At 34.9% G+C, this 23,252-nt stretch overlaps 1 protein-coding gene across 1 annotated transcript in view; it reads left to right on the top strand.

Moving 5' to 3' along the window:
- The window catches only part of TTLL7 (tubulin tyrosine ligase like 7), a 126,951-nt gene that overhangs the window by 31,477 nt on the left and 72,222 nt on the right, over positions 1–23,252 (top strand). Inside the window, exons 2-9 of the mRNA XM_090271692.1 lie at positions 2,117–2,318; positions 2,519–2,650; positions 5,299–5,420; positions 6,250–6,317; positions 9,936–10,094; positions 14,052–14,268; positions 15,107–15,271; positions 18,323–18,481. Of these exons, the coding sequence (XP_090127818.1) occupies positions 2,294–2,318; positions 2,519–2,650; positions 5,299–5,420; positions 6,250–6,317; positions 9,936–10,094; positions 14,052–14,268; positions 15,107–15,271; positions 18,323–18,481 (1,047 nt within the window). The 5' untranslated portion in view covers positions 2,117–2,293. The remainder of the gene's footprint in view (positions 1–2,116; positions 2,319–2,518; positions 2,651–5,298; positions 5,421–6,249; positions 6,318–9,935; positions 10,095–14,051; positions 14,269–15,106; positions 15,272–18,322; positions 18,482–23,252) is intronic.

The following is a 23,252-nucleotide window of genomic DNA, read 5'->3' as shown; positions in this document are numbered from 1 at the left end:
AAAGTAGGTGACCATGGCTTATCTGAGTGGTGTGATCAATCTGCCATCTCAAATCTCTTACTTAGAATAAAGTGAAATGATTAGAATTGCGATGGTAGAATCAAGTCCTCGACTTCACTAAACCACTTTTATTGCTATTCACCAAACCATAAATGGAATTAAAGCATATATGAGTATATGGATAGAATTAATTTTAAGGCCTTTAAATTCTTGTGTGGATGGTGGAAGGGATAATAGTTTTTCTTTTGAGCTCAGTACAAATCAAAGTCCTTTGGCTCATTATTTAAGTCAGAAATTAACAAATCTGTTTTTAGAGCCTATAACAAATTCTAATTTATTGTTAGTGGAGTTGGGCAAACATTGTTCTCAAACCCTTGTTGACTTTGTCACCTACTTTCAATGTAATAAGTACTCTGTTACCATAAGAGGATCTTTGTTTACTCCAGTAACAAGATGTTGGACAAGGACTTGTTAAACTTAAATAGTTACCTCCCTGGGGCATCAGAGAGCTTCCAAAAATAAATCAATCTGATTTTTAGAGTATTTCTTGCTTTTTTCAGAAAATAAATCTAGTCTATTTCCAGCTTGGAATTGGGAGTTCAGATCAGGTTAGGGATATTTTCTATCATTTCACTGTTTGTTTTGAAGTACTGTGAATTCCCAGAATACACCCATACTTGTAGTATGTATAGCGGTAGGGTTGCAAACTTCTTTTACATCTATATGACATATTAGTATGGTGTCTGAAATTAGTGGAGCTTAGTGACTATATGGATAGGATAATCAGAATTGGGTTCAAAGCCTATGATTTCTATTTATATGCTGTGTTACCTTGATTCATTTATTTAGCCTTAGTTTTCATATCTGGAAAGTTGGGGGAAATGATACTTAAGTTGTAGGTTTGTTAATGAAGTAAAATAGTTTAGATTCTTAACACAATTCCTGCCCACAGTTGGTCTGTAATAAATAATCTTTCTATAGTTTTGAGATTGAATTCTAGATAATTATTCTAGTAAAAATGGTACCTGAGAACAAATTAAGCTCAACATTTAAAAAATAATAAATCTTATTAATAATGACTATTTGGGGTGATGTATATGAATCGTATTTTATGTAGCTGAATTTCTGAATATTTCTGAATTTATCATAAACTTTATACTCTCCTGATAGAGGTACTGATACAAGCCTTTGTTTATCATGATAGGTTTTATACCTTTTCATTATGTTTAGAGACATGTTACAAGAACTCTAAGGTTCTTACAATATGAAGGGAGAAATTAGAAAGTTGGTAGTATAGACTAGGCAGTAGAGTATATAATAAGGGCATAAATACCAATGTGCATATATACATAATGAAAATAAAATGAAGTGTAATGTAAGTTATGTTGGGGTGTAGCCAAATCAAATAAATTCACTCATTAAAAAATGGTTATTTCGTTCCTTCGTGTGCCCAAATAAGATCATCATTGTAACAACTCCTCCTATTTTCTGCCTCTCACAATTGTTCTCTTTTTTAAAGGCACAATTCAAATGCCCCTCCTCCCCATCACACACACACACCATAGAAACGAATCACTTTTCTCTGCATTCTGTCAGCATATGACCTCTACCTGGCACTTCTTTCACTGTTTCATTTTAAAAGCAGTTAAGTCCATGGCATTGGATTAAAGGTTGTACTGGGTCCCACTGGCCTGCGTATCAGAGAGATACTAATTTTAATCTCTACTTTGTCACTTTCTTTCTTTGTAAAGATTTCTCCTTTCTGTGCTCAATTTATTTATAAGACTGGGATAAAAGCTTCCATCTCATAGTTTTGTTGAAAGATTAAGTGGTGTCAGTGGCCTACATTAGGAAGTTCTCAGTAAATGGTAGTGAGTGTTGTTATTGTATGTAAATATGACACATGACTTAAATAAAACCTTCTCATCTAAACTGAACTTTTTAGGACAGGGGGCCATCATCGGCATTTAGCATAAGATTTAATAAATTAATGTGTTAATTGATTATATTAACTTGCATTTTTTTACTTGACTTTTAAAAAGAATAGTATTGGCAGACATCAAAATAGTTCATAAAAAGCTCTTTTCTAAATGACTCTGTTTTAAAATCCCTACAGGTATCTTCTTATCCCATAACTTTCAGGGCACCTGAAATCTGAGTATTCCACCAAGATAATATGATAGGAACTTGCAGCGCTTTGGAGCCATATCCTACTTAGCCTCTTGCAGGCTGACCAGAGTGCCTGAGAGCCTGGTACAGAGCGCACACTGCTTGCTCATCGGCACAAGCGACAATGCCATCTCTGCCTCAAGAAAGAGGTAAGCAGGCTGACTTAATCACATAACGAAATATAAATATAGATCACCACTGCTAATTACTTCTGAGAATTAAAAATTGATCGGGGACTCTTAAGAACCAGAACTTAAAATTTTCCACTTTGGGGGAGGGCATTTGTGTTCTCTGGTATGGAGTTTTTGTTATTTCAATGATATTTTGTTGGTTTACATTTCTTTCAAAGTTATTCAGGGACCCTCTCCCCTGGATCTGAATACAGAATTGCCTTATCAAAGCACTATGAAAAGGAAAGTCAGAAAGAAGAAAAAGAAGGGAATAATTACAGCAAATGTTGCTGGGACAAAGTTTGAAATTGGTAGGTCTCCTCAGAATCATGAGATTTCCATACTTGTTGGCAAAACTAATTTGATGTTGAAAACAATGTAGAAGTTCAGAGAGATACCATTTTTTATGTCATGTATTTTTAAATGTCTTCTATAAAAAATTTTGCGACATTTTAACATGTCAATAATCAAATAAAACATGAGTATAAACTAAAAACTTTAGTTATTAATGTGATGATTTTGATTAAACTTAGTGTTAAAATCAAGGATAAAATAATATATGCATTAAACAGATTAAAATGTTAACTATAAAATGAACAGTGTAAAATTTGAGACTTTTATTAAACAAGAACCTGACTTAAAGAATAAAGACATATTTCTTTCTTTTTAAAGAAAATTTTTGAAGATTCTGTTGGTATTTATTAAAGAAATTCTAATATTTATGTGTAAAGAGTATCTACAGTGTAGGGAACAGATAAGAGAAATTAACTCTTGAAATTAAGATACTTTTGCCTAGCATTGCAAGACTCATTATCAGTACCAAGTACTCAAATAATATTCCTATTTTCTTAATTATTTTGCATTAAAGGAGTTGAGAAAAATCATAGGAACTGCAAGGATGTTAATTTCTTTACCCTTATTAATTTTTGAGAATCTCATTTTTATTTATGGTAATTCATCAAAGCTCATCAACAACCAATGAAATATTTCAGTGGAATTGATGTACTCCAGTACTCTATTCTAGCGATTTTCAGTCTTTTTCATTTCATGGCATACCTTTACGAATTACTAAAATTCTGTGGCACACCAAAAATATGTTAGTTTTTGGTTGATATGACCAAAGAAGTAGGTTAATTTTGATTCATTTGCACTAGACAGCTGTTGTCGTGTTGGCTGCTGTTGGTGGTTGTTTTTTTTTTTTTTCTTCCCTACAATTGGAGGGAAAAGAAGTCAATGCCCCTGACTTAACAGTAAGATGTTGCATGTTTTAACAATTCTTGCATCACACTGGTGTGCCGCAGCACGTTGGTGCAAAATCACCGTTCTGTTCCAACAAGTGTTCCTCAGAGGAAAAGATTTTACGCAGGTTGGTGCGAGTGGGTGAGATGTGAAAGGTTCAGGGTTTATTTGCAGCCTGTTTTCCAGAGTGAAAAACAAGAGTAAGGTGACATTGAAAAAGTGATAGATGGGTGGTGTTAACTTAGGATCCTTTCGTTTTTAAGGTTCTTGTGGGGTTCATAAGGTACCTTGAGTTAAAGGAGAGTGTTTAAGTGCAGTTCTCTCTCAGTTCCCTAGGAAGTGTTCAGTGGGCCGGAGTTCCTTTAGTATTCTTCATATTGATTCTGGTTCCATTTCTCTCATCAAGTCCTTGCCAGTTATTTCTGAGAGGCCCAGACAATGTATCTCACGTACTCAAGAACAGGTTGGCTCCTGAGCTGCTGTTCTGACCTCATTGTTGCTTTTGGCGAGTGAGCCAATTAAAGGAGTCTCCCAGGCTGTGGCGCTATTGCCGTTGCCCTCCCTATGAATTCTGGGTGGCACAGCAGCTCCTGAGCCCTCAGGATGCCAGGGCTGCTTGGTGGCTTGTGACAGACAAGAGAGAAACAGCCCTTTTCCCAATTCTTGTCCATTGTCACCTGGGCCTTCAGAACAACCCCAAGTTTTACTGAGCCTCTGATGGAACACAGCAACTTCAGCTCAACAATCCCCTTCCTGACCTCCTCCACCTCCAATCACTGTCCTCTTTTGTGCCTGTGTTCTAGGCACTACTGCATGAAAAGTGCTCTTTCTTTTTCCCTCAGCCAAGAAACACACATGAGTCCCCAAGACTTGAGACCAGCAGGTGTTTGCTCCTCAGTTTCATACTCAAGCCAAATAATTCAGACAGTTGACTGCTGTTTACCATTTCTCTTCACACACTGGATACCAGTAAAACATTTAAAAATAAAATACCAAAGCACTGCTATATAGTTACACAAAATCTTAGGATTTTGTTGGAACCCAAAGTTTATCCTAAGTATTTTGCTTATCTTTGTTGTGGATAAGATTGAACCTGAAATTTATTGGAAGAAAAATATTAACATGTCAATTATGATGTCTAAATCAGAGAAGAATCCATAGTTTATACTAAAAAGCAAGCTTTCCTCTGAGCATAAATTCTCTTTCAGTAAGATTGTAGAGTTTGGGACAGATAAGAGAGCCAGTTTTCAAATATGTGCAGTGAACTCTGCCTTATTATTTTGTATCCTTAGTCAACGTACTGACTTGATTTTAACTGCTAAAGATAATTTGAACTAGGGAGGTAGAAAAAATAGCTCAGGTCTAATGATATAATGATCAGGGGCTGTTTTCCCTTTTCCCTTTTGTGCCTAGCCCAAGGTCAGGAAAAGGCCAGGAAAATACATTTTCCTGACAGAGGTGCTGTCATATGTTTTCCTTGTGCCATGAATAATCATTCACCCTTTTAACAACGTTGTGTACCTGTTAAATCACAGAGGACCGAAACTAAGGATTTTGGGTGTAGCCTAGAAACAGTTCTCAATTACAGTTGAGTATAATTTGGCCCTTGATAAATTGTTGTAACTCAAAATGTGGTTATGCTATAACTAATGGATATTTTCCCAATGAAGCACTTCGAGCTAAAGTTTTAATTTTGGTTTAACTTAATCATTTATTGCAGTTCGTTTAGTAATAGATGAAATGGGATTTATGAAAACTCCAGATGAGGATGAAACAAGTAACCTTATATGGTGTGATTCTGCAGTTCAGCAGGAGAAGATTGCAGAGCTGCAAAATTACCAGGTGGGGAATTAATCATGACCAATTATGGGCCATTAGGAAAGTTATATGAATTCCCTTATACTTTTCCTTAGCTAGGGTTCTTACTATGTTGACATATTAAACTTCAGTCCTGACTTACCCGAATAGCCTGTTTTGTTGCTCTCTAGTTGTACTGATTCAACATGAAGCCTGCATCCTTTCAGATGTAACTTTAACATCTTTCCATCTTTAAGAAAGAATTGATAGAAGAAAACTGTCCCTAGATTGGTGTTTTGTATTATGCTTAAAGATGAGTGATGCGGAATGATTGCATAGAGAGATCATGATGTGGAAATACCTTGTGATGTCAGTTATATATTGGCTTCATTCTTTTATTTTTAGGATTTGATGCAAACTTAAATTTAAAAAGTCAAATGCATGGAATTTTAGACAATTGATATTTTTGTATGATTCTTCATCTGTTATTTTGGATGGTAATACAGATTTTATTGGAGGGACAAAAAAGTCCATTTTAATCAGTTTTTCTGCAGCATTTCTCTGTATGAATATAGTAAATCTAGAATGCCAAGTAATTTTGACAATGAATTACCAGTTATTCATCACAGGCAATTATAACTTTAATGTCTATATGAACACCCTTTTCTGATTCCTTTAAAATTGTACAATTTTATTCTCTGATTACTATAGATTCTTTAATTCATTATAGATCATTTAATTTAAATATTTTACATGAATAATTGTCATTTTATTAAGACATGAAAACTTAAAGGATGGTGGTAACTGTATTATAATATAAATAAATGTTCATGAAGTCAATGAGAATATTAATGTTTATCTTTTTATTTTCCAGAGGATCAACCATTTTCCAGGAATGGGGGAGATCTGTAGGAAAGATTTCTTAGCAAGAAATATGACCAAGTAATCTTTATTTTCTTGTAATAGAGCTGTTAGAAATTTACATTTTGGATATTATGGTGTTATCTTTCACACAGTCACATTCATTTGAAATGATATTTTGATAAAAGGGATAGAATTTTAGAGTTGGAGGGTTTTAAAAGTTCTCTGATTCTATTCCTGCACTTCGTAAGGGAGGTAACTGAAGATCAGAGGATGTCTTGCATGAAGTCAAATAGTTAATAGCAGAGAAGAGATGGATCAGAACCTTGGTTTCCACTATTGCAGGGTTCTTTTTACTTTTTATTCAATATGTACTTATTTATTTTCAGCTAAACCTTTCAGGAACTGATTTGTTGCATTATTGCCATGTGTGCCTGTGTGTGTTCATACACTGGTTATTGAGCATCTAATATGTGCCAGGCACTGTAGTAGGAGCATGTGTGCACACATATACATGTAGACCACATGTAGACAGGGTCAGGCAAAAGTCAGTTTCCAGTTGTGAGTATGTGAAACAGTTTATTCTTGGATTATTATTTGTTAATTATTGTATTATTTTTCATATGGACAACTGTAAACCTACTTTTTCCAACCCTGTATATGCCCACCCAGGGATATACATGGACACATATTTATTTCTGAGACCACTATTTAGAGTAACAATTGGCTTTCATGGGAAAAACTGTTCATAGGTACTCAGGTACTGAATGAACTGTAGAATTTTTATGCAGTTTATGTTTCTGTTGATTAAATTTCTTTTAGTTTTAAGAAAGTCGAGTGATAAATTGAAAAAAACATTTTATAAAGAGATCACTTTCGTAGAGAACAGTTAGTAAAATTGTGTGTGCAATTAAAGAAATACCTGAATGTATCCATGTGAAAGTTTATACACCCATTCACTCAACAAATATTTTTGAATGTCTATTTTATCCTTTAGAGACTGTTAACTTTGAAGTAAATAAGATAAATAAGGTCTGGTGTCTGTCTAGCACTCAACCAGTATTTTTGCATGTCTGTTTTATGCCCTAACTTTGACATAAACAAGATAAATAAAGCCTAGTCCCTGCCTGGAAGTCAGATTTTAGTAAGTGAGAAAGACTGACACATACAATACAGTTTGAAGGTGCCACACGAGAGGTAGGGTCAATGGATGGCGGAGACAAGGGTAGTGGGAGAGATTATTTTGGGAGGGCAGAGAAGGTTTCCTGGAGGAATTAAGTATGAGATAGATAATGAAAAGTGTATGGGATTTCACCCTTTGAGAAGAAGGCAAGGAGATTGATGGCAAAGACAGCAGAGTGAGAGCCTTCAAGCGACATGATATGTTTGGGGAAATTTATGCTGTTTCTATGGTTATATAGGAAGTAAGGAGAGTCAGCCTGAGATGATGCTGGAGATAATGCAAAGGCAGGCTGTGTATGCTGTGTGATTCTGTCTCACCCAGTCGCTTATTCTTTAATCTTTTTAACTACTCAACAGACATTTCTGTTTATCCAGAAAGAAGAGATCAGGAATTATATAATGTGTTTAAGCAGAGAAATAATATGTTTTAGATGAACTTGGTGGCAATATAGATAATGGGTTCAATGAAGGCAGCACTAGAGGGAGAGAGCCCTGGAGAGGATGATTGCTGATGTCTCGGTGAGAAATAATGAGCAACTAATAAGCCAAACGAGAGATAGGGTGGGCATGGGGAAGATGAAGTAAATCTGGAAAATATTGGGTTGGCTAAAAAGTCTGTTTAGTTTTTTCTGTAAAATAAAAGACACATTTTTCATTTTCACCAATAACTTGATTGATTTGGATATTTTGAGTATGGCAGCTGTCACAATACAATCTAACAAAATTGTTTCGAATGAAGTTAAAGACAACCACTACTAGAGCCGTCTTAGGGAAAAAGTATATATGTTATTCATAAACACTACATAGTCATTTCAACTGTATTCTAAGTAAAGCTTTAACTTGATATAAATTTATTTCATTGTTAAAAACATAATGAATTTATTGCAAGGTTTTGGAAACAGAAACCAAGACATTAGCATTGTTATTGTGCTTCCTTTAGGTGTGTTTCAGACCAGTCAATGTTAGCCTATTTTGTACTGAGATTGTTTAGCTTGTTGTCTTATTCTGGGTTTGACACATGGAGTTGGTAATTGTATCCCCTCTTATAATGAAAACATAACTTTTTTACAGGGTTCATTTGAAAGAATGCTTAAAATATGGTAACTGTTTGAACCTCCAATTGTGGAGGTCAAGTGACTTATGTATTCCAAACTCCTCGTCTTAGGATTTAGACCCTACCTCTCTGCATACTGTATACTATGGTTCCATTTTAGTTCTTTACTAATTTTATTTGGGGACAATGTCTGCTACTATCTGCTCATCTATAAAAGACTTGAATACATTTATAAAATTTAAAACCTTTTTTGAAATAATCAGATTTTCTTTCATAGATAATATTTTAAAATATTTTTCCTAATTCGTTTTTATTGGGAATCAGTATATACAAAATAGTTGACATTTGGAATTCATTAACAGTAAACCTTTTAAACCAAGTATTGTCTTTGAGTTATGTATCAAATAGGCAGCCTGATTTGTAGCAAATAAAAGAATATTAGGACATATGTTGAAGCCATCAAACCACATGAATAAGCACGTGTCGTTCATATAAACCAAACCTCTACTGACTCAAAACTTCACAGTTTTCTCAAAAAAGGAGTTAAACTCAAAAAAATACTGTAGGAAAAAGCAATCAGAACTCTGCCTATGGATTACCCAGTGGAGAATAAATCATCTTTATTTTATTTTTAATCATTTTTATTGTTATTCTATTACGGTTGTCTCCATTTTTCCCCCTTTGCCCTCCTCCAACCATCCCACCCCCCACTCCCACAGTCAGTTCCCACACTGTGGTCCATGTCTGTGGGTCATTCATACATTTTCTTTGTCTAGTACCTTTTCCTTCTTTCCACCATTATTTCCCTCCCACCCCCTCTGGTCACTTCAGTCTGATCCATGTTTCTTCCCTATGGTACCTTTTGCGAGAGCATCGATGAACCTGGAGAACATGCTAAGTGAAATAAGCCGGTCGGTGAGAGACAGATACCATATGATCTCACCTATAACAGGAATCTAATGAACAAAATAAACTAACAAACTATATAAATCATCTTTAAAGAAGCAGTATAAATGGCAGCCAACCGTGAGCCATTTCTTACTGCCCATCCCCATTCCTGAGGCTGAATTAATGACTCTTCCATGTTATCTTGCCTTATATGCCTTTATTGCATCTATCATATTGTATTTAATTAATACCCTGTATGTAAATTCCTTAGGGGAGAGACCATATTAACTTAATATCCCCAGTGCCTAGCACATAATATATACTCAAATATATGTTTTATCTACTAATACGTAAATTAGTACATAGGACAGAGAACTGTGTCCATTTTCTTCACTGATATATCCGCAGTGTCTAGAATAGTTCCTAGCACATAGTAGGTGCTTAATAGACATTTGCTAAGTGAGTCAATAAATTAATAGAGGGATATAAATCCTTGTAGTAAATGTCAATATCACAGAAAGAAAATTTAGAAAAGTTTGAACAGAAATTATTTTTATGTTATCTTTAACTTACAGAATGATCAAGTCCCGGCCTCTGGATTATACCTTTGTTCCTCAAACATGGATCTTCCCTGCTGAATATACTCAATTCCAGAATTATATGAAAGAATTGAAGAAAAAAAGAAAGCAGAAAACTTTTATAGTAAAGCCAGCTAATGGTGCAATGGGTCATGGGTAGGTATTATTCACCTACAATATATTTTTTTTAAATGGGGTGAGGGGAGAATAAATGTGAGCATTCACACATGGTTGAGAACTAATATGAAAAATATAATATAATAGGTTTCTAACTATTGCTTTTTTGAAATTAAATATTTAATAAGTTCTTTTACCCAGTCCTACAGGCTTAGATAGTTCAATTTAAAATTTAAATTAATAGGTTGTAAGACTTTAATAGGAAACAACAAAATAGAGGGAAAAAAGATCTTTTCTATTTTTTTAAATATGAAATTCGAATTCATAATAATTTTACAGTAATGTTGGAGAATAAAATTCAGTGAATACCATAGAGCTAAATTGCCTTGGAGAAAGAAATGGAAAGGGAGTTACTCTTACATGTATCTTTGCTTTACAAATAACTTTTTATCTTTATGTAGCCATGGTAATTGGATTGAAAATGAGTAGAATGTATTAAGCTAAAATACCAAGAACTAGACATGTTAGCTGAGAATGGATTACAGAATAGTATATTCCTGTTTCCTTTCACTTCTTATGTTAGTTTTCTGCAATGTACTTTTTCAAAAAAAATGTGGCTGAGCCTGCTTTTAATTAAAACACGAGTCATCTTCATCTTTTGTTTTAAATGGTGTAAAAAAAGATATTTGGAAATATAGCTGCCAGGTAAATTATTCTTCAACAAATTTCCCTTTAACTTTCAATCATAATTTAATCAGACAATATTTGAAACTGTGGCTTGAAAATTTAAAAAATGAACATGCAGTATTAATGGTAATTTTATTTTAATTATTTTAAGTTGGTTTGCTTTATGCTAGTATCAAAGAAAACATTGGGGACATAATTGAAGTTCACATTTCCTCAATTTTAATGTTAAAAAAATTAATGTTAAAATTTACATTGATACGTATTCACACTTGATGGTAAAAAGCATAAGTATTAATCTGATTTGACAACAGTATAAAAACTAGCTGAAGAGCATGCTGTTCATACTGTGCTGCCAGGGTTTATCTCATGTATTGTAATGAATACGTAAAGGACACCTCTGTCATCTGTGGAATATATCCATTTCCTTGCCGATCTGTTGTTTGATTGTCTTCTCCATTATTGAAAAAGTTGGCTATTGAAGATTCCAACTGTTATTGTTGGGCTACCTCCTTTCAATTCTATTAGTTTTTGCTTCACATATTTGGGAGCTCTGTTGTTAGGTGCATATATGTTTATAATTATTATATCTTATTGGTGCATTGACTTTAAAAAAATCATTATATACTGGGTTTTTTTGTTTCTTTGTTTTTGTCTTTTGTAATAATTTTTATCTTAAAGTCTATTTTGTTTGATACTAGTATAGCCACTCCAGATCACTTTTGGTTACTGTTTGCATGAAATATCTTTTCCATTCGTTCACTTTCAACCTATTTGAGACTTTGATCTAAAATGAATCTCTTTTAGACAGCACATAGTTGGATCATGTTTTTTTTTATTACATTCTGCCATATCTTGTTTTTTAATAGGAGAGTTAATCTATTTGTGATTAAGTAATTTTCGATAAGAAAGTATCTGTCATTTTGCTGTTTGTGTTCTATATGTCTTATATGTAGGTTTTATTCCTCAATTCCTTTATTTCTACCTCCCTGTATGCTAAATAATTTTCTAGTATACCAATTTTATTTCCCATTTTTTACCATATATTTTTTGATTTTTTAAAAATGGTCACACCGGGATTACAATTAATATTTCAATTTATAGCAGTCTTGTTTGGATTAATATCAATTTAGTTCCAATAGTTAAAAAAACAAACTGCTCCTATATAATTCTGCCCCCTTTTATTGTCACAAATTACATCATGTACATTATACGCTCATTAACATAGATGTATAATAATTTTTTTATGCAGTTATGTTTCAAATAATATAGGAAAAATGAGGAGTTACAAACCTAACCTACACTAATAGTGACTTTTATATTTATCATGAGTCATCTTTAGGGGTGATCTTTATTTGATTTGAATTACTGTCTAGTGTCCTTTTGTTTCGACCTGAAGGATTTTCTTTAACATTTCTTGTAGGCCAGGTGTGCTAACAACAAACTCCCTCAGCTTTTGTATATCTGGGAATGTCTTAATTTCTTCTTTAATTTTAAATAGTTTTGCCAGGTATTTTTCTTTTTCTGTAAACTCTTTGAATATGTTATTTTACTGTCTTTTGGCCTTCACTGTTTCTGATGTGATATCAGCTATTTATCTTATTGAGATAAACAGGAATCCTTGGTTATGATGAATAGCTTCAATCTTCTTAATTTCAAGACTCTGCCTTGCCTTTTGACAGTTTGATTATGTGTCTTAGTGTAGTGTGGACCTCTTTGAGTTTATCCTACTTGGAGTTCATTGAGCTTTTTGAATGTGTAGGTTATTATTTTTTTACAAATTGGGAAGTCTTCATTCATTAATTCTTCAGATATTCTTTCCACCCCTTTCTCCCTCTCTTCTTTTTCTGAGACTCCATTATGTGTATATTAGTATTCTTGATATTCCACAGAACTCTTAAGCTCTGTGTACATTTTTCTTCATTATTTTTTCTTTATGTTCCGCAGACTAGTTAATCTTAATTGACTGTCTTCAAGTTTGTTTCTTTTTCTGCCTTCCTAAATCTTGTGTTTAACCCCTTTAATGAACTTTTTGTTTTGTTATTATACTTTTCATCTTCAGAATTTGTTTGGATTCTCTCTCTCACCCTTTAAAAATAGTTTCTGTCTCTATTGATATTCTCAATTTGGTAACTATAGCATTCTCATGGTTTCCTTTAGCTGTGAACAGATTTAAAATAGTTGATTAAAATAGCTGATTTTCCAGTAAATCCAATGTTTGGGTTTCCTCAGAAACTGTTTCTATTAATTGATAATATTCCTGTGTATTGATCATGCTTCCATTTTTCTTTCTTTTTTATTTTTTAATTTAATTTTTTAAATATCTTTGTTGTTCTCTTACAGATGAAAACTGGACATTTTAAATATTATAATGTAGCAAGTCTGGAAATCAGCTTCTCCCCCCTCTGTAGGATTATGTTGTTGTTCATGATCGTTGTAGTTGTTGTTTATTTGTTTAGTGGCCTTTCTGAAATAATTTTGTAAAGTTTGTAGTTTTTCCTCTATGTGACCACTGAAGTTCCTCTTCTGTTAGGTCAGTGGTTAGCTACTAACTGGATAGAGATTTTCTTAAACAATTGGCCTTCCAGGTCTTTTCTGAGCCTGCACCTAGCCTTAGGCATTTCACATGGCCTTTTCGATTCCTAGAAATGTGTCAGAACTTTTCAAAGTTCTATTCCCCAAAGACTCTCATTCCTCAGGTTTCTTTCTAATCTTTTTAGGTGGTCTGTTGTTTTCCCCAATGGTTACTTTGTTGTCCTAGAGAGCAGGGACTAATACATTTGTCTTTTAAGTGTTCTTCATAATTACTTACCTAAGTAACTGCTTCAGCCCTGAGATAATTTCCCATTAGGCAAGATAAAAGCAAGCCCTTAGAGGTCCTCCAGAAGAGCCACTACACAGGTTAAAAAAAAAAAAAGACAACCATAAGAATAAGGTCTAGTCTGCTCCCTCTAGAATCAGTAGCTGTACTGGAAACATGGGCTGTTGTTCAAGGCCTCTGCTGAACTGGTGAGCTGGGGGTTGCTGGATGGTACCAGAGTAAGTTAAAATGCTGAAAAGCTGTTTTACACAGATTCAGCTGTTTTTTGTTTTTGTCTTTGTTACCTTTTACAACCTTTTGGTTAGTTTTCAGGATTCTAGAAAAGTTGATTCTGATAACTTTTTTTTTTATTTGGTAGTCACTGCTTTTGTGAAGGGACAGAATTTGGAGTTACCTACACCAACATTTTCCTCTCGAGTATTCTCTGTTAACTTTGTAAACAACTTGACTCCATGTCAATTCATTCTTTTGATTTTTTTCTTTAAACTTAGGATTTCTTTGATAAGAAATGGTGACAAACTTCCATCTCAGGATCATTTGATTGTTCAAGAATACATTGACAAGCCTTTCCTAATGGAAGGTTACAAGTTTGATTTACGAATTTATATTCTGGTAACATCGTGTGATCCACTAAAAATATTTCTGTACCATGATGGACTTGTGCGAATGGGAACAGAGAAGTACATTCCACCTAATGAATCCAATTTGGTAAGTGATACCAGACAGAAATTATGATTTTATTCATATGTTCAACATGTACTTTTTAAAGCACCCATCCATTCCATTGTGTCTAAAGGTTATATGAATGAAAGTGTCTCCTCTCAAGTTTTTATAGTCCGGAACAGTGATTTGCAACAGGTGAGCTGCAAGAATTTTTAAAATATGCACTACCTGACTGTTTAGTTAAGGGCCCTGACCTCTTTTCTCTTAGATGGTCAAATTTAAAAAATGACAATAGCCAAAGCCGCAAACAAAATACAAAGAGGCTAAGACCTAAAAGCACAATAAATGCGGCACTAATCATTTAGATTCTGTACAGTGTTTTAAGTGCACTCTGTCTTGTTAAGGAGTTAAGGCGGCTTCTCTGTCAGTACGGGAGGACACAGGCTGTGTTTGGTGGTCTCTTGGTTTATGCTACTTACTTGAGCCTTCATTTGTTATTTTTCTTGGAAAAGACATAGAATGTTCTTTTAGAAAATTTCTTTCCCAAACAACTTTTGGTGAAAACTGTAAGTGACCAGAACATTAAAAACAAAAACAAAAAAGCATTTTTGTTGCTTAGCAATATACAGTTTCATATTGTCATTTAATTACTTTGTATGTGCTTATTATTTTAATACTTTTTATGGCAGGTATAGATGACTACATTCACAGTCTTTTTAAGGGAAATGTGCCATTCTATTTAATTTGGAAATAGTAATCATGAAATTGTCAGTCTGTGTATTTTGAACTTTAAAATTGTCTTTCATCTTTGGATGCTTTTTCTGTGAAATCTTCATGGTTCTAAGGTCTCATAGGTGGTAACGTTGGTTCCTACTTGTTACAGACCCAGTTGTACATGCATCTGACAAACTACTCCGTGAACAAGCACAATGAGCGTTTTGAAAGGGATGAAACAGAAAACAAAGGCAGCAAACGCTCCATCAAATGGTTTACAGAATTCCTACAAGCAAATCAATATGATGTTGCTAAGTTTTGGAGTGACATTTCAGTAAGAGTTTACCATTCCACAATTATAACTGTCTTTCCTCAGATTATTTGAAACATCACCAAGCATTTTAAATAAAGAATGGATTGCATTAGATTGGGTAGATAAGGGGTGTTTTCATGAAGGAAATAGAATTTGTGATAGACCTTGATAGATGAGTAGTATTTTCATTGCTAGTGATGGGAAAGAGGGAATTCTAGCTGGAGGCAAAAGCATAAGTAAAGGCATGGAGGTAGGAGGGTAGTGATTAGTGGTCCAGGTTACATATTTGGTATTTGTGGGAGATTCATGGGGACCTATGGCTGAAAAGATATGTAGAGGCCAAATTTTAGTTCTGAAAATTAAAGCTTAACTTCCAGTTTTTACAGGAGGAGAATAATAAGGCCAAGGATTATGGGTTTAAGAGATAAATCTGAAAAAGTGTAGGATGGGTTAAAGTGAAGACCGAGAGTAGGTAGAAGAGGGCACTTGGGAGTAGTTTAAATGAAAAGAATGACTTAAATTGAACACAGTGAAGTAAACATTGGGATTAACTGAGTTCAGAATCGGGGAGGTATTCAGTTCTTTAAGAAGTAATTATAGGGAGAATAGATGTGATATTATCTGAAATAGAGTAGGAAGGGATTTCTTTTTGAGAAGATGTAGAGCTTAGTTTTGCAGCTGAAGGGAAAAAGTTTTATTTGTTTATTCATGTATTCAGTAAACATTTGTTGAACCCATAATATAGGCTTGTCTCTGGCTGATAATTTGAAGATTTATAAGATACAGCTCTAGTTCTCAAAAAACTTAGTTTGGCAGGAGAAACCAGTATGGGTGGGGAGAAAGGAGGACTTCTTGGAGGCATTGACTTACGAACTAAGTTTTTAAAAGTCCATGAGGCTATGATGATGAGTTTTACTTGAGATATGTTTAACTTGAAATACTGTCGCAGGTAGAAAGATCAAGCAGTCAGTCAGAAATGTATGTTTGTGGTGCACTTGATATTTAAAGCAATGGCAGTGGATGGAATTCCAAATGGTCAAGAGAAGAAAGGAAAAGATATGTGAAGATAACCTTGGCTAACAGACCCTTTATTAATCCTAGCAGAAGTATTAAAATCGTATTCAAAGTTAGAAGACTCTGTCTGTTGAAAACACAATGATTAGAGCTATATAATTAGATTTGGCTTTCCTTTGGAAACAAATGATAATATAACTTCAATCTATCATGGAAAATGGACAAGAAAGTTCATAGGTAGTTGAACTTGGTTCTCTTGAGAAAACGAGAGAGAAAAATCAGCCCCATTATATTTATCTTTTTTTTTTGGTTATTTTGTTGGTTGATATTTTTTTACTCCTTATTTTTTCACATCCCAGAATGTAAATACAAAGTTCTTAGATATCAGACAAGTAAATAAGAATGAAGTAGTCTCTGCATAGAAGCAAATAGTGTGTGCTGGGAACTATGGTGATTTAAAGAGCATGGGAGGTCTGAAGGACGTAGATCCCACTCAGCACGAGTCCATCAGTACATATGGTATTTTGGGCCCAGTGTGGTTCATTCTTCTCATTCGTCAACAGAAACCATAAATCTCCTGATTTATAAGTATTCACATTCAAAATAAATAAACACATGGAAGAGTTTTGAAAATGTAGGGGCTCCATGAATAATGGTTGTCATCTGGATTGTGAGATGCCCACCAACTTGTTAACTTTCTATTATATCCTCCTGAGAGACTGAATACATCCAAACAAGAATCTGAGTACAGTAATGCTGTGTTTATTTACTTATCTATTTATTTATTTTAGTCAGGCCAATTTTGTGGAATTCCAAAAAATGCTCTAATAATGATAGATTTGCTATCTTAGTTGGTCAGAAGAATCAGAGTGTAGGAATTGGTTATTTTCAGACAGTAGCTTTTTGATGGATGATCATACATGATATTACCTGGATTATTTAATAAGTGGGTCCTTTGATGAACGGCTTCGTCAGCTCAAGGAAGTTTTATATACCCTCTGATATTCTTTTTTCTTTACCAAATATTTTATGTCCACATGGGAATGTGTTTGTGAAAAGGTGGGATCTGTTGGGCTGCCTCAATCCGAGAAAAGTGAGCCTCATTAGCTTTACATGCATTGCTTTTAAGTGGCACTTTCCCTATATAATTAAATTAGGAGAAGGTATAGAAGTAAGACTGATATTACTAAGAGGGTAGGAAATTAACTTTTCTATTAGAACCTAAAGTATAATTTTCAGATACAACCTAAACATGGCCAATTAAACTCTGACACGTTCATCATCTCTTCTGTATATGGCTAAATTTTGTGTCATTTTTGCCTACATTAGAATGTATATTAATAATCCATAAGTAAGCAATTACTTAACACTTACTAAATTATGATTTATTACACCTTAATAGTATCATGTGTCCTCACAGAAAATGATAATAACTAGTTCATGAACTGGCAGTACTTGCATCTCAGAGAAACTTTATCAGCTGTGAAATTGTCACTGCACAAAGAAACCCAACTCTCCTAGATTCTGTCCTAGCTCTTTTCAACCTGTGTTTAAGTGCAAGTTCTATAACATTGTTTGTAAAATAGTTTACTTATTTGTTCACGGATGTTTTTGAGCACCTGCTAAATGCTAGGCATAGACACTATTGTAGGCGCTGGGAATGGGGTTGTAAATAATACAGAGGAGGATCCTGCTCCAACAAAATGAGAGAAACATCTGCCTGTTCTATGCTGTGTAGAGATGCGGTTAGGGGGGATGGGTAGCAGTTTTGACTCCAGAGTCAGGGAAGGCCTCTCTGAATATCAAGGATTCAGACATGGGAATATTGGGGCAGGGGCGGGGCGCACTGTTCCAGGATGAGGGAACTGTTACTATAAGGATCCCAGAGAAGACGAGCGTGGCTGCAGCTTCGAGGGAAGGGGAACAGTTGGCTGAGGAAGCAGAGCAGTGGCGGGGGCTAGAGGCCAGAGAGCTGGCTTGTTAGTCCAGGCCTTATTGCCACATGTGTAAATGACAAAGAAATCAAACGTTTTTCACTTAAAAAATCTCTCCCTGCAGGAATTGGTTGTTAAGACTCTGATTGTGGCAGAGCCTCATGTCCTGCATGCGTATCGAATGTGCCGACCTGGTCAGCCTCCAGGAAGTGAAAGTGTTTGCTTCGAAGTCCTGGGATTTGATATTTTGTTGGACAGAAAGCTAAAACCATGGCTTCTGGAGGTAAGACTTTTTTTCTTTTCTTTTCTTTTTTTTTTTTTTAAGAAGAAAGAGCTGTTAGCACGGTTCTTGTATATTAAAACAAATGTTTTTTAGCTGTGTGCTTGGCACTCTGGACTCATTAACTGAGCAGGAAGAGGCCTGAATGCAGTAGGTGGGAGAAAGAGAATGAAAGTAATAGAACAGTTCCAAGAAGGGATCAATAAATGTTTGATATTACTTTTCCCAAATTAATATTGAACTTCTAGGCCAGGGATTTTGAATATATGTGTGGGTCTGCTTTTACTGATATTTTATCTGCTTTCTCCAATATTTTCTCAGTCTCATGGCTTCTGCCACTTCATGGCTTGTGGATGCTGTCTTTCCTCTTTGCATATGGGTGCCTGGGCTTCAGGACCACAGCGTGTCCCCTTCAAACTCTCCAAGAGAGAGGCTGCACTGGGTTCATTATTCAGTATCTGCTTCCTAACACCCTAAGTGGCATGAATGCTCCTTTATGGCCATATTCTATACCTGGGGCTCCCCTGTGTCCAGCCTGTCAACTGTGTGCCTTTGGGTTTGCTGCCAGTCCGTGGTATGGGCAGAGTCATTATTATCTTCCTTTTATTTATGATATAAAAGGCCACTTAACATCTGGAAAATATAGAATTATATAAAGGAAAAATTAAAATGATCTCTTTTTAAGATTTTTGTACCTTTCCTTCCATTCTTATGTATATTCAGAATATATCCAGAAGACACCTTGAAAGTCACATGGTACGCTAGTACCCCATTCAGCAGTTCCCTGATTTGGGGTCGTAGGGTTCATGGCTGTGAAATACTGTGTTTAGGAAACTTTATCAGAAAAGTAGCACATATCTAAATACTTAGTGTTTACTACATTAGTTACATTTTTAAGGAATATATTGCTATAGAAGATAAAACCTTTCATTTTCAGTTGATTATCTCTTATTTTTGTTAATGACTTAGCAGTTGGCAGTTACATCTTTAATATCAGGTTTTGCAAAAGCAAACTGAATGAGTAATAGTGAGATCAAAACATTCAAAATCTGTTCTTAGGAAAGAACACTTTCAATTTGGAGGTAAATGGTTTTGTGTGTGTTTTTAATCTACTGTGAACAAATAATGTGTGTATTTCCAATCAAGTACAGTTTCGTGAGGTGTTCAAATGTTGTTCCTGCTTGGTCCTGGAAATAAGATAAATGTGAGGAATTTTGCTTATCCTTTCGCTTCATCTGTTGGATATCAAAGCACGTACCTGTTAGGGGTGCTTCACTTCACTGAGACCTGACATTGTCTTCTTTAGGGTTATTATTTTGTCTGCAGCCATCCTTTCCTGTTCTTAGCAGTATTTTTTTTCCACCCCTGCTACTTGTCTTTTATGCTTGATGGGGAGAAGAAGTGAAGGCACATGCATGAGGTGGAACTGAAGGGATAGCAGGCAGTAATGACCAGGGATATTTAGTTACCTGTTTTTAAGAGCATTGGCCTAACTGGTGCTTTAGCTTGGTAAATCAGAATTGACTGAATGGTTGACTTTGATTTTTTTTTTAAGGCTCAGAATACCATAGTTTGCATTAATGTTTCTTCATACATTATTCTTTCCTTCATCATTTCCAGATTGCTCAGAACCATTTAAAAATTCCACAATAACCAAGAGCTGTGGATAATGAACACTTATTATTTAGAACACTGAAAAGAATTTTATGTAGATCTTGCTTCTCTGTATTTTCTCCCAGCTGCTATTGTACTGGTTCTGATACGTAGTTAAAGACCTTTTGGCGCCATCCAGTGGAGTGAGGTAGAAGGTGCTTCTGAGAATGTGATAACTTTGTTCACTGGAATAATTGCCAGTTATTATTTGTAGTGGTGAACTGCAGAAATTTTCAAGCATAGAAAACATTTTTAGGGATAAACATGGAAATTTGATGGGGTATGAATATACCTCTAATACTTTAAGCATCCTTTTAGCAATTTGATTTTTTAAAATTAATCTTCATCTGCGTATATGTTTACTAATTTTTAGAGAGAGGGGAAGGGTGTGGGCAGGGGAGAGAGAGAGAGAGAGAGAGAGAGAGAGAGAGAGAGAGAGAGAGAGAGAGAGAGATTGCCTCCCATACGTGCCCCAGGCCAGGACTTAAGTGTCCTTGAATTAATTTCAGTAAGTGATTGTGCCAGGTGGTGGAAATACAAGAAGAATAAGACAAAATACATGTCCTGGTCTTTTGGGGACTTATTTTATGGTAATAGTTGTAGGTATAGGTATGGAACAGGATACCAGCACAAACAATAGCATGATTAATTTATTTTTGTACCTGTTTGTATCTAAGAGTTAAAACAACCTTTGCAGAAGATGCAACAACTGAGCAGGATGTTTTTGGAAAGTGGGATAGGGGCTTGGGGCTGGGAGAAATGGGGGTGCGGTGGGGGGGAAGTTACTGGGCAGAGGGAATAGCACTAATTTAGGAGCACAGAATCTATTCTGGATACTTTTTTATGTGCATGAAATAATTGTGCTTATTTTGATAGTACAACTATGATTTGGACAGTTAATAAATAATATTTATTAATTTAATTTGCTTTATGATAATTTTCTTTTTTGCATGTATTTACAAGCTGCTGAGCTTTAGGACTGTAACATCTACTAGGGTTTATCTGTTTTAGAAGTGAGGTAGGCAATGTGAATTAAAGAAGCCATCAACATTACAGAGTAAAATTTTGGCTGTATGGAACTCTAATTTTCAAAGTTTCTTCTGTCAGACATTTGTGGTTCTTTTATTTTTTTCTCTACCTTTCTCATAAAACTTAAAAAGTCCAAAGTTTTAATTGAAAAAAGGTTTTTCTACCTTTTCACATATTAGTTTAATTTGGGTACATTTCTTCATAGATTAATTTCTTTCATGTGATAGTAGGGGAAGAATTTGAAATAGGTAAGACGGAGGCACCTGAGATTGTGTGGTATCAGACATCAGAAGGGATATGCCCGGCAGAATTCCAGACTGCAGTTTTAGAATGGAACACCTAAGGAATTCTATACAGATACATAACACTTCAGTGAACCACTTAGTCATCAGTTCCTAAATGTCTGGTGTATTTCATAATCCTGTTACATGTAGTAGCAGAACTACCATTAATTGTATGGCAAATTCCAGAGATCTGAGTCACTATGGAATGGCTGAAACTTTTTTTAATTAACATACATTACCCTTTCTCTGCACTTGCAAGAGATAATACTTAGAGCTTTTAAGTAGCACATTAATAAACTCCCCTTCTCAAATTTACCTGGAATAAATGGATGTTCTTGCAATTACCAAGCTACTCCCTTCCCTGAAGAGCAGAGCACACAGACAGGAATATGTTAATCACTTTATAAATCAGAAATTGGCAAAGGAATAATTCAGTATGGCATATCTTTGTAAAAATACAGTTTGGCATATCTCTATAAAAAGACAATCATGCACCCATCAAAATGATGGTGTGAAAGATTTACATGATACATTGTTAAGAGGAAAACTTGGATTGTAAAATTAGTAGCATTAATATAGACATGTATTGAGAAGGTAAAATGAATATTATAAGTATGTGTGCATAGCAGATGTCTGGAATACCATTTATTAGATGGTTAGCAATACATTAGGTAATCAGATTACAGGTGATCTTTTTTTTTGTTTGTTTTTTTAGCTTTATTTAGTACCAATTTTTCTGCAGTGATTCTGTGCCTCACTCCTAATTGGAGGCATTTGTATTCCTGGGTGATTTCTTAAGTATAATGTAGTATTTCTTTCAGCTGCCAGTTGTAAAATGCATGCTTGCAGTTGTCTTGTCTCTTGGGATGGATTTGTAGAAGACCACCCTCTTCTATGACCTGTAGCATATATGTTTTTAGATAGCCTGTGGAGTTATTTGGTAGTCATGAAACTAAACTGCTGAATGCAGCAGTGTTCTAACCATCTGACTTGAGTGAGGAATTTTCTTAAACACCTGCTATTCCAGTTACATTTTCATAACAACAGCAAAACTCAACAACAACAAAGACAAAAACAAAACTCCAGCTCTTGAAGTGGCAGTATATCACCTAACGGATTTCTGGCTACATACAGTTACTTTTTATTTTTTGTCTTAATGAATTCCTGGCAATGATGTTGGAAATGATATAGAGTAATCACAAATGGCTTATTTATTCCCATGAGTCCTTATATAGTTAGAAACGCTCATAGAGGTTAGTCTGTAGCTGCCCTTCATGGTGTCTTCTGAGTAATAAGTATAGTCAATGCCTTTGGAAATGAAAATGGATGAATCTTGTTTGATCCAGGTAAAAGAAACAAACTTTGTTTCTTAGGCAGCAACAGATGAGTTTATCCAGAAGATCTGAGGCAGTGAAAAGAGGGCACTGATAGTTTCTATTTGCTAAATGCACACATGAATATAATTATTACTATATTGTTAATGTGCATATTATTTTTGTTACATTATTGTTATTATACAGGATGAGTCGCTTTAACCTCTCTAAACTTAGGACTCAGAGGGCATGGGGTAATGGGTTGGAGAGAATGGAGAGGCAGGAGAGGGCATATTTGCTAACTGAAGTTCCAGAGCCAAGGCAGCAGGGGACAGGGGCTGTGAGGACAGTCAGTTCCTTGCAGCGCCCTGACTCATGGTGATGATGAAGGGAAGCGTGGCAGTAGTAACCAGGCCCTCTGCCATGCAGAGCTTTGAGGGATATTGTAGAGTCCTTCTGTTGATTGGGGTTCCCATATTAGATTAATAAATATGG

The sequence above is a fragment of the Furipterus horrens genome, unplaced genomic scaffold (assembly GCF_987537825.1).
Source record: "Furipterus horrens unplaced genomic scaffold, mFurHor1.1.pri manual_scaffold_3, whole genome shotgun sequence".
Taxonomy (NCBI): Eukaryota; Metazoa; Chordata; class Mammalia; order Chiroptera; family Furipteridae; genus Furipterus; species Furipterus horrens.
The sequence above is the reverse complement of the archived record's forward strand: the minus strand, read 5'-3'. Positions and strand labels throughout refer to the sequence as shown.